The sequence below is a fragment of the Phyllostomus discolor genome, chromosome X (genome assembly GCF_004126475.2).
Source record: "Phyllostomus discolor isolate MPI-MPIP mPhyDis1 chromosome X, mPhyDis1.pri.v3, whole genome shotgun sequence".
Classification (NCBI taxonomy): Eukaryota; Metazoa; Chordata; class Mammalia; order Chiroptera; family Phyllostomidae; genus Phyllostomus; species Phyllostomus discolor.
Genome location: NC_050198.1, coordinates 58,392,663 through 58,409,540, shown reverse-complemented (window position 1 = coordinate 58,409,540; position 16,878 = coordinate 58,392,663). Strand labels below are relative to the sequence as shown.

The 16,878-nt window shown below is 38.6% G+C and overlaps 1 protein-coding gene across 2 annotated transcripts; it reads left to right on the top strand.

Annotated features, from left to right (window-relative positions):
• Nucleotides 1–14,467: 14,467 nt before the first annotated feature.
• Nucleotides 14,468–16,428, top strand: TCEAL4 (transcription elongation factor A like 4). 2 transcript variants are annotated; one of them, XM_028523076.2, is made up of 3 exons: nucleotides 14,468–14,591; nucleotides 15,157–15,223; nucleotides 15,553–16,428. In XM_028523076.2, exon 3 carries the CDS (start codon nucleotides 15,575–15,577, stop codon nucleotides 16,241–16,243), a length of 669 nt encoding a protein of 222 aa, XP_028378877.1. In that variant the 5' UTR covers nucleotides 14,468–14,591; nucleotides 15,157–15,223; nucleotides 15,553–15,574; the 3' UTR covers nucleotides 16,244–16,428. The 2 variants fall into 2 exon arrangements, with proteins under 2 accessions (XP_028378877.1, XP_035872210.1); XM_036016317.1 differs by having other exon boundaries at nucleotides 15,548–16,428.
• Nucleotides 16,429–16,878: the final 450 nt, after the last annotated feature.

Here is a 16,878-nt window from a genome sequence, read left to right as displayed (position 1 = left end):
GGGAATAAGAAGCATAATAGGTAGGCACAAAATAGACAGGGAGAGGTTAAGAATAGTATATAAAATGGAGAAGCCAAAGAACTTATATATACAACTCAGGGACATGAACTAATTTGGTGGGGGGGGATGCTGGAAGCTGTGGTTTGCAGGGAGAGGGGGATAAAGGAGAAGGAAAAATACAAAGGAAAAAAGAAAATAATTCACAATGCATTTGAATGAGTTTAATGAGTTACCGTTAATGGGGTGAACCTGCTTCAAAACATTTTAGACATAGATAGAGTAACTGTTAAAGACAACTCTTTCACGTCTTCCCCTTCTCTGTTTTGGCAGTGGCTTTCCTGATGCATTTTTGGAAAAGATAGATTTAGAAGTCTGTTCATGATGAACATCATTTTCCAGTACCCTGAAATGAAAGAGAAATGTGATTGGTAAACTGGTGTCTATTTCTATATGTCCTGTATGCAGATAAGGTTTTAGATACACACATTTGATTGGATAAAATGTAATGCAGGAAACCCTGTTGATAATGTTAAATATGATTGAATAGATCTACCTGGCAAGAGCCAACTCAAAGGCATGGAATAATCAGATGATCTCAAAGCTTCCTGTAGTCTCCATGCAGAGCACTATGAAGCCCTAAATTGTAGAAATTTCAGCTTCTAATCCTTGAGAGATCTGACCTCCCATAATTCTTGCACATGATGTCAGAAGAATGACACTGGACACATTCCTTTTGTAACACAAAAAGAACATGCTAAAAAGATTTCTGAGCAGTTATATTTATAAATAAAGACATGAAAATTCTACATAGATTATTAGCAGTTAGATCTATCATCATAATAAAAGATGGTCAATAAATAAATCAAGATCTATTCAAGAATAAAAAGATGTTTCACCTTTAGGAAAATACAAATATGATTTACAAATGCAAATATGATGTTAATGGGGAAAAATCTTCAATTAATCTCAGTACATGCTTTAAATCCCTTTGTTAATATAATGGGTTTTTTTACGGCAAAATACTAGTATTACCATCATTAGAGGCAGGATTCACAAAAATTGAGGCATCTCATCAGCACTATTATTTATCATTATCTGGTATATTAGAAAAACCTTTTAAGAGAACTTTAAAAAGGATTTTACTGCAAAGACCTAGAAAAACTATCATAAAATCATCTGGAAGTAAATCCACTGGGAGGAGGTGGGGTATACCACATCATGCTTACACATCCAAAATAAAATTTGGGGAAGATGAAGGTTCTTTTTAGGGATGTGTGCACTCAGATAAAGAGCTGTGGACATGTTCAAGAAAAAAAGGAGTATTTCACTAAATCACTTAATTTATATAAATACAATTGTTGTTGCTTCAAAATACCGATGTTTGCCATTATGCTGTACAAATGTTTCACCAAAGTTATGCTAGCACACTGGTCTCCTATATATTGTATTAGAAGACATTATAATATATCAAATTCATTAGGGTAGTTGTGTGTTTTTGGCTGTTTTACATTTATAAATTCAGAATTTAAACAAAAGCATTAATAAAATAATATTTAAAATGCACTCTAATTTGGCTGAGAGTGCAGGAGTGACTGAGACAGATGAATCTGGTAAGTAGAGTGAAAAACTGGGCTTGATGTTGAAGACCAGAAAAGAAATGAGTACAGTGGAACCTTGGTTCTTGAACTCAATTCATTACAGAAAATTGTTCAAGAAGTCATTTGTTCTAAAATTGAATCTCCTTTGTTTGTTGCCTGAGAGATGTGTGACTGATCTTACAGGTATCAGCATCAAAGGGCTGTCAGGTCAAGAATCTAGAACTGAAGTTTTGTCAGACAACCAAGACATTTTTTCCATGAACAACATGGTTGAAAACTGAATTAACTGTTTGAGAACCAAAACATTCAAGAACCAAGATTTGACTGTACATCTGATTTGTAACCTGGTGGGTGAATAAGGAATAAAGGGAGTACATGAGCAATCATACTCTAATTCTGTGTTTTATGAAAAAAGAAACCTAAATAAGGAAAATAGATGTGGTCACCGGCCAGCAGTGTCCATGGATTGTGGAAGAGATGAGGCAAATTGACACAGACTACTGAGTCCTGTGGAGGAAAAGAGACAGCACGGCCACTCTCTCAAGAGGAGAGCACATCAACCCTTGCCTTGACAAGGTTTTATTGCTTTTCTGGGCATGTTACATTGAGAGTGGTCATCATTTACTGTGCACAGGTTCACTTTAGGTGGTTACATTTTACAGAAAACAAAGGAGAGGATATTGCTAATTACATCACAGAAGAAGGATATTTGCAAATGCAAAGGGAAAAGTGGTTGAACTGGTTACACTCATCCTTGGAAGGTTTAGCATAGATTTTAGGAAGTTACTTTAAAGATAAGCAGTAAACGTTTGCTGCCTCAATTCAGGGTAAGGGAGTTTTAGCAAAAAGCAAGTCTCAAAGTGGCCTAGGTAAAATGCAGGCCTGATTCCCCACGGAAGAACCTATCCATTGGCGTGGGTCCTGTGCATTGGATGTTGCTTTCCACTGGCCTTTCCAAGTGGGACCTGGGCCCATGCCATGCAGAATGGTGTCCTATAGAAAATGACTTGAACTACAGTAAATAACATATAATCACGAGTCTGAGGAAAACAGTGTTAATAGAATAAAAATACTACAAGCTTTTAAAATTTGTTTTAATATATAACACAAACAAACAAAAAGCCCAGATATTAATAAATCAAAAATTTCAAGAAATAATACCTTTATTAAGCTCCCTGGACTCTGAAATTACTATTCTATTTCATTCAGGTTTATTTGCTGATATTATTTTCTAGTCTATAATACTTCATTTTAAAAAACACAAACCTTAATGACTTGCAATCATGCATCATTTGATGATGGGAGTGTCGAATGAGAGGATGAGTTCATGTTCTATTCTCCACTGGCTCAGCCAGTGAAAGGCGTGCATGTCTCTTACATCATAGTAAGTGAACCATGGTGATCGATCAGGATAAATAAGATGACTTTCCCCCCACCATCTTTTCCTCAAGCTATCTGAATATTGAGCTATTTTATTTATTTTTTTCACCTTCAAGCACATATACCTGAGAAAATAAAACTCAGCACACTAACTTGGCAGAATAAAAACCTCACCCCAAGACAGTGGCCAATAAAATGAGATTGGTTCTGACTCCTAACTCATCATGGCTGTCCTCTGTGATCATGGCCTATCATTCCTGGTTGAGAAAAGAATGTGTGAAGTTGGGGAGGAAGAAGTTGGAAAAAATGGCCATTTATTGTATTACCTTTTTATTAGGGACTTTAAAAGCAAATCTAAGATCACTGGCAGACATGAGTGGAGCATGAGAGCACCTGTACTTCCCTCTACCAGGTCATTGGTCTAGTTCTTGTATTGTTGCCTAGCGTCCATCTGAGGATTGTAGCAAGGCCAGTCCTACCTCTAATGGCATCTGCTGTTGCAGAATGCTTCTGAGATCATGAAATCTGTCCTTAATGTCACTAAGTCTTCCTCCAAAGTCTTCCTATACAGAGGTGAAGGAGAGCATCTGCTGTTGGGAGTTGAAATTAGCTGAAGACCATATAACTTGGGGTGGGCATAATGTTTGACCAGGTATTTTGTCATGCAACACTGGGTATTTTGTTCTAACGAAGTGTCAACTGAAGGTAACCATTTCCAATTCAAAGCCAATAGACATACCCAATTTTTGGTGTGGTGAGGGAAGAGAGACTTCATTTAATGCAAACAGCTCAATAGTGATACAGCTAAATTATACAGCATGACTATGAAACAACTTGGGCAAGGTGGCCTGGGTGAGGCCCACAAGCAAGGCCACATAGGTGTTACAGCTCTGGTATTCCAGCTCCACTTTTGTGTTGCAGCTTCAGCTTTGGTATCAGAGCTCCAGCCAGGGAAACACAGTCTCCCATGGAAACTGAAAAGTGAGCTCCAATAAGACAGAGAGTAAACTAACTTATATAGAGAGTTTCCACCACTTGTCTCTGAGTGTTCCATTTCTCACAAATGAGGACTCCAAATCCTCACAGTTTGATTGGTCCAAAAATCAATGTCCTGATTGGTCTGAATAGAACGGTTCTGATAGGTTGGTAAAGATTCAAATGAGGATAGTTCCACAACTCCAATTGGATGAGGAAAGTCTTGGTCCTGCTGGTCAAATTTTAAGCCCAGGAGTTTCCTTATAATGATCAATTTGGAGGGCAGTGCAGGAGGTTTGGCAGCTGAGTCTGTGGCTTTTCACTGTAAAGCAGTGTGCATAAAGGACTTCTGTAAACAATGGTGGCTAGGCTTTGGTTATGAATTTGAGCCAAATTAAACCAAAAGGAGTCCTTTTTAGCAGGTATAGCCCTCTCAGAGTTAATAAAAGCATAGGATTCATAATTACTGTTTTTGTTTAAATAATTGGACTGCCATAGTGAATTCTATCCGAGATGAGAACTTCTCAGAAAGGTAAAGGGTCTTACCCAAGGCCACATAGTTGCTGGGTAAGAACTGAAACCAGGACCCAGATGATTTCCTGGATCTCACACTAATGCTTGGTCCATAGTATTAAACCTATCAGTGACTTATAGAAACTGTGCTTCTCTGCATTAACTGCTTGACAGAAAATGCTTTAAAATAAAAGCTAATTCATTCTTAATTTGCTTGACCCACCTCAATCTCCATGTGGGTAATTAATTCAAATTAAAATTTGAAAGCATGTTTTCCCCTTAAACTCAAATAGCTGGTGATGTCAGACATCAGGTTAAGTTCCAGGAACTGTTTTTGCTTTGCCCATGCCCCAAATTCTTTCTTGTTGCCTCAAACCTGTCCCCATTGGTGAATACATGGTATGGGCTTTTGTAGGCAGGAGGGAGAGGGAGTACTTACAATGTAAGTAGCAGCATTAATTTGTGATATTTATCCATGTTGTTGTTTGTAGCTATAGTTTGTTCATTTTCATTTCTCTATTGCAATGCATTATAGGACTATAACACTTTTTCTGCTGATGGGCATTTGTGTTGCTTTAAGTTTTGAGCTTAATAATCAGTCCTGTCCATGTTTTTTTGGTGGGCACAAGGATTCATTTCTGTTGAAATACACCAGCAGTGCAACTACTGAGTCATAACATACAAGAATGTTTAGCCTTAGTATATATTGACAGTTTTCCAAAATGATTGTATCAATTTACAATTCCACCTAGAGTATATATGTGGATTCCAGTTATTCTATATCCTTGTCAACACTTGATATTGCCAGTCTTTTGACTGTTAGCCATTCTCCAATTTCACAGATGGGCAAACTAACTGGGTCTAAAAGAGCTTAAATATTTTTAAAAATAAGTGCCAAATCTAAATCATAGACTCTTCCCACCACACCAGTATAAACTTTTATATTATGGGCTTCCAGCACTAGAAAAATCATATTAAATAAGAAGTTAATCCCCCTCAATGAATGGAATGGTACCTATATCCTGACATGCAGCTGTATTAGTTGTCATTCAACATAATATCTTAATGCTGATGATTGTGGTGGTGTGGATATTTAGTTGTTCCCTTTGGTATAAGACATGTGCTAACTATATTTTTCTGTAGAGTACCAGATAGTAAATATTTCAGGCTTTGTGCACTGTTTACAACTTCCTTTACCCCTAGTATTATCATAACCTTTTATACAGGTTGTTCTGGTTACTATTTCTGCATAACAAATTACTCCACAAGTTAACGACTTAAAATAATCATGTATGTTCAGGATGCATTTAGCTGCTAAGTTCCTCTTTGGGGTCTCTCATGATGTTGAGGTCAGATTTCAGCTGGGACATAGCCATCTGAAAGCTGTACTGAGGTGGATCTCCAAGAGGGCTCATTCACAAGGCTGGCAGTTGCTAATGGCTGTTGGGTTAGAACTCAGGTGGACCTGTCAACCAGAGAGATTACACATGGCCTTTCTAGCATGGTGGTCTCAGGTTAGGCAGAATTGTTACGTGATGGCTGATTCCCCCAGAGTGAGCATCTCAGAAGTACCAGGCAGGTGCTTTCTGGTGTTTTCTGACCTACTTTTAGAAGTCAAAATGATTTCCACTGTACTCTCTTGATCCAGTCACAAGCCCTCTCAGATTCCAAGGTGTTGGGGACCGCCCTGCCTGGTCTCAGGAAGCTGTAACTCCCCATGACTTAGGCTGAGTGAAAGACCTTCGGACCAAGAGACACTAAGGAGACAAAATTTATTCCCCTGGCATGAATGCTGCCTGTTCTGTGCCTGACCTCCTAGGCTTGATCAGTTAGCCAATGACAGGTAAGATTTCCCATGGCGGGAATCATCTAAGACAGGTGTGATCACAAGAAGGCCTCTGAGAAGAGACTCAGGGGCTGTGGAAATGAAGGGGTGATCGACATCAACCCCTGCCCCCTTGGCTTTGTCAAAGCCTGAGTCCTTGTTCTTAGATGTGAGAAATCCAAGTCTCCTGGCTTCCTTAGTCTCCTCTGCCTGACTCAGGCCTGAAGAAATAGCAGGGGCAGTGCAGCCCAGACCAGAGATGGTGGACCCCCAGGGTAATCAGGCCTGGGACATAGAATATGCAAGATCCTGTGAGATCTGTTTGCTGGAGGATGTTATTAGATTAGAATTTGAAGGCACAGACAGGAAACCAAAACTAGCCCTTTGAGCCCTGTAGTCCTTTCAAATGATAAAACTCCAAACTTTGCCCAGAATCACAGTGGGGATTCTGTCAGCATCTTTGAAAGTCATGTATTTCTTTTGACCTTTTCTGCCAGACTGTGAATCCACAAACTAAGTCTGTATTCTTAATAAAAACCTGCTTGGGAATGGAAATGGGGCACTCCCCACTAGAGAGAGTGGCCATTCTCTCCCTACTTCCCCACAGGACCTGGTTGTCTCTGTGTATGTTTTTTCTCGTATTTTGACGAGCCATTCGCAGCATTCTGTGTTCACTGCAGGCCAGTGAACACGCATCACAAAGGAAAAAAACGGTATACATTTATCAATGAGAATAGCAGCAAGGTCATATGTGGAATAGGACATATCATTTTGGAAGTTAAATCTGTCCTCAGGTGAATAAATAATGTAATCTTCATATAGATAGATATTCATTGGAGGGTTGTTGTTAATCAATGAGGGTTTGCTTAAATAAATTATGATAAATTTAAAGAATGAAATAATATGCAACAATTAAAATGTATAAGGCAATTCTATCTGTTCTGACATAGGAATGTGTTGAAGATAAACTTTGAAGTGGAAGAATCAAGTAGCAGAACAGTATCTATGGTATAACTCCATTAAATATACAAATTGTATATAAGAAATAAGCATACACAACATACAAATCAACTTTCTACATTATAGGTTTTTGTATTTTTTCTAAAAATTTTAAAATTAACATAGTTAATTTTAGCTATATGGGTCAAGAAACCTTAAAATTTTTATAACCTTTGATCTGTCAATTCAGCTTCTCAGAATAAATCCAGAGAAAATGACCAGACAAGTGTGCCAAGATATAAATACAAAAATATATTTACTAGACAAAAAGTGATCTTATTTCAATTTGTTGTATACCAAATCTATATAATAAAATACATTGAAATCATAAAATTATGACAGATTTTTAACAACAGCTTTATTGACATATACTTGCCATGCACTATAATTCATCTATTTAGAGTTCACAATTAAATTGTTTTTATTTTATTTCATTTTTGTTTTTTTGTTTTTTATATATATTTTATTGATTATGCTATTACAGATGTCCTTTGTTTTCTCCCCTTTATTCCCCTCCACTCTGCACTATCCCTCCCACCAGCATTCCCCCACCTCAGTTCATGTCCATGAGTCATACGTATGAGTTCTTTGGCTTCTCCATTTTATATACTATTCTTAACCTGCCCCTGTCTATTTTGTACCTGCCAGTTATACTCCTTATTCCCTGTACCTTTTCTTCCATTCTCCCCCTTTCTCCTTCTTGCTAATAACCCTCCATGCGATTGCCATTACTGTGATTCTGTTCCTATTCTAGTTGCTTGCTTAGTTTGTTTTTATTTTTGTTTTGTTTTAGGTTCAGTTGTTGATAGTTGTGAGTTTGTATCATTTTAATGTTCATATTTTTTATCATCTTTTTCTTAGATAAGTCCCTTTAACATTTCACATAATAAGGACTTGGTGATGATGAACTTTTTTAACTTGATCTTATCTGGGAAGCATTTTATCTGCCCTCCCTTTCTAAATGATAGCTTTGCTGGATAGAGTAAGTTTGGATGTAGGCCCTTGCCTTTCATGACCTTGAATACTTCTTTTCAGCCTCTTCTTGCAAGATTTTTTTGGAGATATCATCTAGTAGTCTTATGGGAACTCCTTTGTAGGTAATTTTCTCCTTTTCTCTTGCTGCTTTCAAGATTCTCTCCTTATCTTTAATCTTGGGTATTGTAATTATGATGTGCCTTGGTGTGTGTTTCCTTGGGTCCAAATTTTTTGGAACTTTCTGAGCTTCTTGGACTTCCTGGAAGTCTATTTCCTTTGCCAGACTAGGGAAGTTCTCCTTCATTATTTTTTCAAATAAGTTTTCAATTTCTTGCTCTTCTCTCCCTTCTGGTACCCCTATGATATGGATGTTGGAAGGTTTAAAGGTGTCCCTGTGGTTTTTAAGCCTCTCTTCTTCTTCTTCTTCTTTTTTTTTTTTTTTTTTTTGAATTCTTGTCTCTTCATTTTGCTCTGGTTGAATGTTTATTTCTTCCTTCTGCTCCAAATGGTTGATTTGAGTCCTGGCTTCCTTCCTGTCACGGTTGGTTCCCTGTACATTTTCCTTTATTTCACTTTTCATAGTCTTCACTTCTTCCTCTATTTTGTGTCCATACTCAACCATTTCTGTGAGCATCCTGGTTACCAGTGTTTTAAACTCTCCATCTGACAGGTTGGTTATCTCTTCATTGCTTAGTTCTATCCTTTCATTTGGGCCATAATTTTTGTCTTGGCACACCTATTACTTAGTAAGGGGCAGAGCCTTAGGTATTCATCAGGGCAAGGCAACCCAGGTTGCTGCTTTGTGGTGCTGTATGTGGGGGAGGGGGTTGAGAGAGAACAATGTCCCTTGCTCAGCTCTCAGCTGGCTTTCAGTCACTTCCTCCACTACCCACAAGAAAATTGGATCCTTCTGGTGCTGACTCCTGGGTGGGTGGGTTTGTGCACATTCTAGGCCCCTGTGGGTCTCTCCAACCAACTCTCCTGTGAGGCTGGGAGTTTCTCCCACCACCACAACCCCCACATGTTTTCACAATTAGAGGTTTTGAGGCTTTATTCCCCCATGCTGGAACCCTTGGTTGCATGGTCTGTCTTACTTCCCTGTTGTTCCTTCCAATTTATTTGCACAAAAATGTGTGATGTTCAGGTCCACCAGCTGCTGCCTCACCCATCCCAGTCCTCCAGCCACTGCCTTACTTCGAGTACTCTCCACCCAGGCTGCCCATCTTCACCCCTCCTACCGGTCTGGATGAATGTTTCTTCTTTAACTCCTTGGTTGTTGGAATTTCATACAGTTCGATTTTCTGGCAGTTCTGGTTGTTTTTTTGTTATTAAATCTGTTGTTGTCCTTGTTTTGGTTGTCTGAGAAGGCAACATGTATCTACCTATGCTTCCATCTTGGCTGGAAGTCCCCCTTCAATGGTTTTTAGTTATTTACAGTTGTGCCACCATCACCACAACCTTAGAATACTTTTATCACTTCCAAAAGAAACTTTATACCCATTGGCAGTCACTACCCATTTCACCCTATCTTCCCCCTGAGCTTTAGGAAACTACTTATCTACTTTGTCTCTATGGATATGCCTATTGTAGATATTTCATATTAATGGAATCATACCATATGTGGTCTTTTGTGAATGACTTCGTTCACTTAACACAGTGTTATCAGGTTCATCCATGTTTTAGAATGTGTCAGATCTTTATTCAATTTTTATTGCCAAATAATATTCCATTACATGGATATACTATTTTGTTTTCATTTATTTTAAGGTGATTTTTTAAAAAGATTTTATTTATTTATTTTTAGAGAGGGGGAAGGTAAAGAGAAAGAGAGGGAGAGAAACATCAATGTGTGGTTTCCCTTCACATGCTTCCTACTGGGGGCTTGGCCTGAAACCCAGGCATGTGTCCCGACTGAGAATCGAACCAGTGACTCCTCTGTTCTCAGGCCAGTGCTCAACCCACTGATCCACACCAGCCAGGGCCATTTATTTATTTACTTAATCCTTACCTAAGAATATGTTTATTGATTTTAGAGAGAGAGGAAGAGGAAAGAGAGAGAGAGATGTTGATGTGAGAGAGAAATACAGGTTGGTTGCCTTCCATATGTGTTCTGCCCAGGAATTGAACCCACAACCTAGATATGTGCCCTAACTGGGGATCAATCTGCAACATTTTGGTACACAAGACAATAGTCCAACAAAGTCAGCCAGCCATGGCCATGAATATACTATTTATTGATCCATTGATCACATGATGGACATTTGGGATATTTCCATTTTTAATTATTATGAATAGTGCCGAGAATATTTGGATACAAGTTTTCATATGGAGATAATTTTTTTTCATTTCCTTTATGGATATATTTTTTATTTCTTTTGTGGGAAAAACTAAAAGGGGAAATGTCAAGTCATATGGTAACTCAATGTTTAACATTTTGAGAAACTGTGACATAGGCTGTTTTCCACAGTGGCTGTACTATTTGACATACCCACCATCACTGTGTAATGGCTCCAAGTTTTCCATATATTTACCAACACCTGTTATTGTCTGTCCTTTTTTAAAGTTTTTAAAATTGATTTTTAGAGAAGCAGAGACAGAGATGAAAGGAGAGAGAGAGAAAACTTTCACATTCATTGGTTGATTCTTGTATGTGCCATGATCTTAGATCAAACCCCACAACCTTGGTGCATCAGGATGAGGCTCCAACCAACTGAGCTACCCAGCCGGAGCATCTGTCCTTTTGATTATATATACCCTAAGTATATAAAGTGGTATCTCATTGTAGTTTTGATTTGCATTTCCCTGGTGGCTAGTGATGTTGAATATCATGCTTATTGACCATATGCATATTCTTTGTAGAAATATCATTCAGATCCTTTACCCATTTTCTTAAAATTTATTTTTAAATTATAGCTGACATACAATATTATATTAGTTTCAGGTGTACAACATAGTGATTAGACATGTATATACCTTATGAAGTGATCAGCATGATAACTCTAGTAACAATCTGTCAGCATACAAAGTTATTATGGTATTATTGACTATGTTTCTTATGCTATGCATTACATGACTTATTTTGTAAGTGTCTTTGCCCATTTTTAAATCAGGTTATTTGGATTTTTTAAAAATTGAGTTGTAAGATGTGGAGGACAGTGAAGGCTGGTGTTCTACAGCCAGAACCCACAGGGGTTAAGAGGGAGACAGTTAAATAGTTAACCACAAGCTTCAGCTGAATGAATGCAACTATAACTTTTGCAGAAGAAATATTTATCATTTAGATAGCCTGGAAACAGAGCAACTATGCCTGCAGCTTTTCCCTGAGCCTGTGAAACATCCTTGAGCTTTATCCAACTAACTCTTATAAAATAAACAAGGAGACCATGTTCAGGGTCATTGTCTCTCCATCAGAGGATGATATCCCACCTGGTCTCTACTTTTCCTTAAACTATCTGTGTCTGTATCTTTCTTAATCTTCCATCACCCCCTCTCAGGGACCTCCTCCCAGCTCAGGTCAAGGCAGTAAGAGTTCTCTATATATTCCAGATATAAGTCCCTTATCAGATACATTACTTTCAAAATTTTTCTCCTATTCTAAGGATTGTCTTTTCACTTTCTTAATGGTGTTCTTTAAATCACAAAAGTTTTGCATTTTGGTGAAGTCCCATTTACCTATAGTTCTTTTGTTGCTTGAGCTTTTGGTATCCTAACTAAGAAATGATTGCCTAATCCAAGGTAATGAATTTCACATATATTTTCCTCTAAGAGCTTAAGAGATTTAGCTCTTACATTTAGGACTTGGATTTATTTTGAGTTAAATTTTGTATATGGGGTGATGTGGGGGTCCAAATAAAATTTTTGGTATGTGGATAACTAGTTGTCTCAGCATCATTTTTGAAAGAACTATTCTTTCACTATTGGATTTTCTTGGCACTCTGGTTGAAAATCAGTTGACTGTATACATAAGGGTTTATCTAGACTTTCAATTCTGTTCCATTGGTCTATATGTCCTTATGTCATTACTATACCATCTTGATTCCTGTAGCTTTATAAGAAGTTTTAAAATCTGGAAGTGCAAGGCCCCTAAATATGATCTTTTCCAAGATTGTCTACTGAGTTCCTTGCTTTTTCATACGAGTTTTGGGATCAGTTTGTCAATTTCTGCAAAGAAGACAGCTGAGATTTTCATAGAGACTATGTTGAGTCTGTAGATCAGTTTGGGAAATACTGCCCATCTTCACAATCTTAAGTCTTATTATTATGAACATAGGCTATCTTTCAATTTATTTAGTTATTCTTTAATTTTTTCAATAATTTTCATAGTTTTTCTACTATATTACTGAACTTGTTAGTTCTCATAATTCTTTGATATATTCCTTGGGATTTTCTGTATACAAAACCAGGTCACCTGCAAATAAAGATAGTTTTATTTCCTTCCTTCCAACATGGATGCCCTTTTATTTCATTTTTCTTGTTTACTCTGAAAAGAATTTCAGGGTATATCAGAAAATAAGGTTACTTTCCTTTAACTATTTAACTAATATAATAAATATAATTTTTGTAATAACCTATTTTTTACAACTTATCATAAATTCTTCTTTACCGTGTATTAAGCCCTTTTATATTTGGGATGTTAGTGGGCTCTGTTTTATTCCTCTTACTACGCTTATAACAGTACTAAACTGAGTTAAGATTGTAGCTTTATAAATCATTCTTCTGCCTTGAAATGTGAAATCCATACCAGCTAAGATCATGTAGATAGCACAGTATCTGGCACATAGATGACATTCTCTAGAGAGCAATACCACATCCTGTGGTTATACATTGTATCCCACCACCTAGAGTGATTTGGGATTATGGATAGTTAATAATTATATTTATTGTGTATTGAGCACCTAACATAAAAAAGATCATTTTTCTAAACCAAGCATTCAAAAATAATTAGTGTAAACAAATGTATTAAGAAGATTATGTAAATAAATCTATACTGATGGACAATTGTGATGTTCCATTTTTTCCATTATAAACAAAGCCTATAGGATCATTCCTATAGCCCTAGTTCCAGCAAAGAATAAATGTATAATAAACAATTGTTATGGGAATTTTAAAACATAAAATATTTTAAAACATAAGATTATATTTTACAAGTTCTTAATTATCTACCTGGGTAAATATTAGAAGTAGAATTACTGAGCCAAAGTATGAAGTATTTTTATTTTTATTTTTAAACAATATATAAAATTGCCCTTCAGAAAAATTTTACCAATACACTCAACAAGGGCCGGGAAGAGTGCATGTGTTTCCCAATCCCTCAACAACTCTAGCCCACAGTTTCATGTAATTAAAGCAATCACTATTTTCCTTACATGTTCATCTCTTTGTTATTATATTTTTAAAAGGCCTTTCACACACACACACAAAAAAGCCTATGGAGAAACGGAGGTTACTTATCCAAGACATCTTATAGCAAGAGAGTCAGCTACTATCACTTGGGTTTGGCAGAGACTTAAAGTCAGATAGTGGAATGGGAAAGCTTTAGAATGAAAGCAGGGAAGACTTCAGGCCTGATTGGAGGTTGTTGGCAGTGGGAAACTGGAAGAATGCTAACTATAAGAAAGCTATTTCATATGACTGTGTTGACTGCAGTCATTGATCGAATCCTGAAGTTTGAAGCAGAGGCTGTGGTTTGGCTTCCTGAGTTGCTTGCTGCAGAACTTGTGGATCACAGTTCTATTGTCAGATATGGTCTGATCATTGTCTGTTTTATATTCAATCACTCTTTTATTCTGCTTCAAATATACTTTCATTTAGATTTAAATACTAACTCCTTAGAAAATTTGTGCATGTCAGAAAAAAGGGAACATTTCATTTTGAGGGAAATATTTTCCTATTTTTTTCTAAATGCAACATCCTACTATTTGTACAATATTAAAGTTCACATTTATACTATTTCATGGGGTTGGCCTATTATTCTTTCAATAGAATTTAAGAGAAACATTGTCAAGACTCCTCCCCTGGACTGTCCAACGTATTGAAGAATAAAGCATCTATACGGTTTTTATAAAATTCTTTCGTTGACCAGCTTCTCAAGAAGAGGTAAAGGACAAAATGGCCCAGAGAGGTGAAAGGGGATCTGCCAGAAACAGAGTGTGGCTGACAGATGCCCGCTAGTGGGCGGAGTTGTGACTGGGTGTGACTCTAGTTACGTACGCTCACGTGACCTCCTGGGCGCAGATGTAGCCACCAGTCTGGGTCCAGCCTACCTTAGCTGCGATCGGGCCTTGAGCTGTTTACAGGCTCCTAATTGTTGCTCCAGGTTCTTTCAGGTCAGTGTGAGGGCTTTTGTCGCTGCCTCTGGAACATTGGAGTGGGCTAGAAGGAATGGGCACGGGAAGGAAAAAGGTTGGGGATGGGGTAAGGGTCGAGGGAAGACATTTGCAGTATAGATAGAGTTGGCGGTGGGGAAATGACTAAGAAGGAGCGAGCAACCGACCGACAGGGCGGAGGGTGGGGAAGGCAGACACCCCGGAGTACCCAAGCCCCCTTTCTCTGAACATTCTCCTCGCTAACTTCCGTCCATTTTGGAGCCGGAGATGGTGAGCTGTGGGGCTCCTCAGCAGTGAGACAGTGGAGATAACCCCCCTCTCCTACCCTGTGTGTAGAGAAAAAAAATGACCTTAAGGGTGGGGAGGCGACACAGAGATCCAAAATCAGTGTGGAAAATATCCTGATCTGGAGCCAGAGGCGAGAAAAGAAATGGCGTCTGGGGTGCGGAGGACGAAGGAGGTGGGGGAGGAAAACCTTGGGTGAGTAGGGCTGCGATTCAGGAAAGGGATCGGAGTCCCTCTGCATCCACTGAACACCCAGCTCCTGTTTCCTGTGTGACTGCAGGTCTGCGTGTCTTTTCTCAGCACTCTGCTAAGCTAGAAAAGAAGGAACCTCTCCAAAATTCCCGCAGGTGAGTGAAGGAGGGCTGTGCCTCGACAGAGACCCAGAGGTGTGGGGAATGTGGAGGGCACTGCCCCAACAAAATTTGGGGCCCCACTGCCCACCTCCCAACACATTTACACACACTCCACCAAGCAAACAGAAAATGGCAGGGCTTGCCAGAGAAATGGTTGGCTCACGTTTGTGGGAGGAATGGTGGGGAAAGGGTGGGCCAGGTCAGGGGAACTCTGACAAGGGGCAACATGCCAGTACTATCCAGACCTGCATTCTACCCCCAAGCCCTCAGTCTCCCTTATCTCCTTTGTGTCTCCTCTTCCCCCCACCCCTTCCTCAAGACAGGAAAAGGAGGGGACGTCTCAACATGGAAAAACTCTACAGTGAAAATGAAGGAATACCTGAGATCCAAGAAAACATGGAAAACGAGCAGCCTCAGAATGCAGGGAAGCCAGAAGTAATGCATGCTCTGGAAAACAAGGAAACATTAGAAAATGAGGGAAAGATAGAAAACAAGGAAAAGACAGAAGATGAGGAAATACTAGAGGATAAGGAAAAAACAGAGAAGGAGGGAAAGCCGGAAGAAGAGGGAAATCCAGTGATAGAGGGAAAGTCAGAGGGCCATGGGAAACCAGAGGTTGAGGGAAAATCAAAAGAAGAAGGGAAACCTGAGAGTGAGGGAAAGCCCAAAGAAGAAGGGAAACCAGCCATCGAACCAAGGGCTGCAGGAAAGCGCCCAGCTGGGGATGATGTACCCAGGAAAGCCAAAAGAAAAACCAACAAGGGTCTGGCTCAGTGCCTCAAGGAATACAAAGAGGCCATACACGATATGCATTTGAGCAATGAGGAGATGATAAGAGAATTTGATGAGATGGCTAGGGTAGAGGATGAGGTAAAGAAAACCAGACAGAAATTGGGGGGGTTTATGTGGATGCAGAAAAGTTTACAGGACCCCTTCCACCCAAGGGGCCCAAGAGAACTAAGGGGTGGCTGTAGGGCCCCACAAAGGGGCTTTGAAGACATTCCTTTTGTATAGTTCCCATAGTAGGCATTTGCCAGGCACAGGGCTTTAACCATATGCTAATAATACTTTGCTTTAGTTGTCATTCTCATTATCCAACTGCAGCCCTCTATGTTTCAGTAGCAGATTTTCATCCATTGCATGGAATAATGTTTATGGTGCATTGTAAAATTAAAAAGAAAACAGTTTGCAGAACCATATATATAGCATCAGTCCATTTTTATAAAACTGCAAAGATATTTACCTAGTGATATAAGTACAGAAAAAACTCTAAACGCTGTGTCTACTAAAAGATTAACAGTGGTTATTTGTGGATAATACTTTTGTTTATATTACTTTTATCACAAAAATAATGAAAGATGAAAATAGGAAAACAATACCAAACAATCAAATGAACAGATCAGTGAGTTTATGAAGGCTGTGGAGACACTTAAAATTCCTATTGTCAGGATGTGAAATGATAAGTAATACATTATTTCTGGGACTTGAAGTTGTGGAGGAATCAACCAGACAGTTAGTTACAGGTACATTGCTGCAAGGAACAGCCTTGTCATCTGTGAATTGTGAATAAAACTTGCTTTCCAGGACCATGGAGAAGATAGATGAGATACTGAGTGTGTAAGTTGTATTGGACTGACTACTACCCTCTC

Excerpts from the sequence above, each read along its gene's own strand:
- TCEAL4 (XM_028523076.2), top strand. The coding sequence starts at position 15,575 with ATGGAAAAACTCTACAGTGAAAATGAAGGAATACCTGAGATCCAAGAA.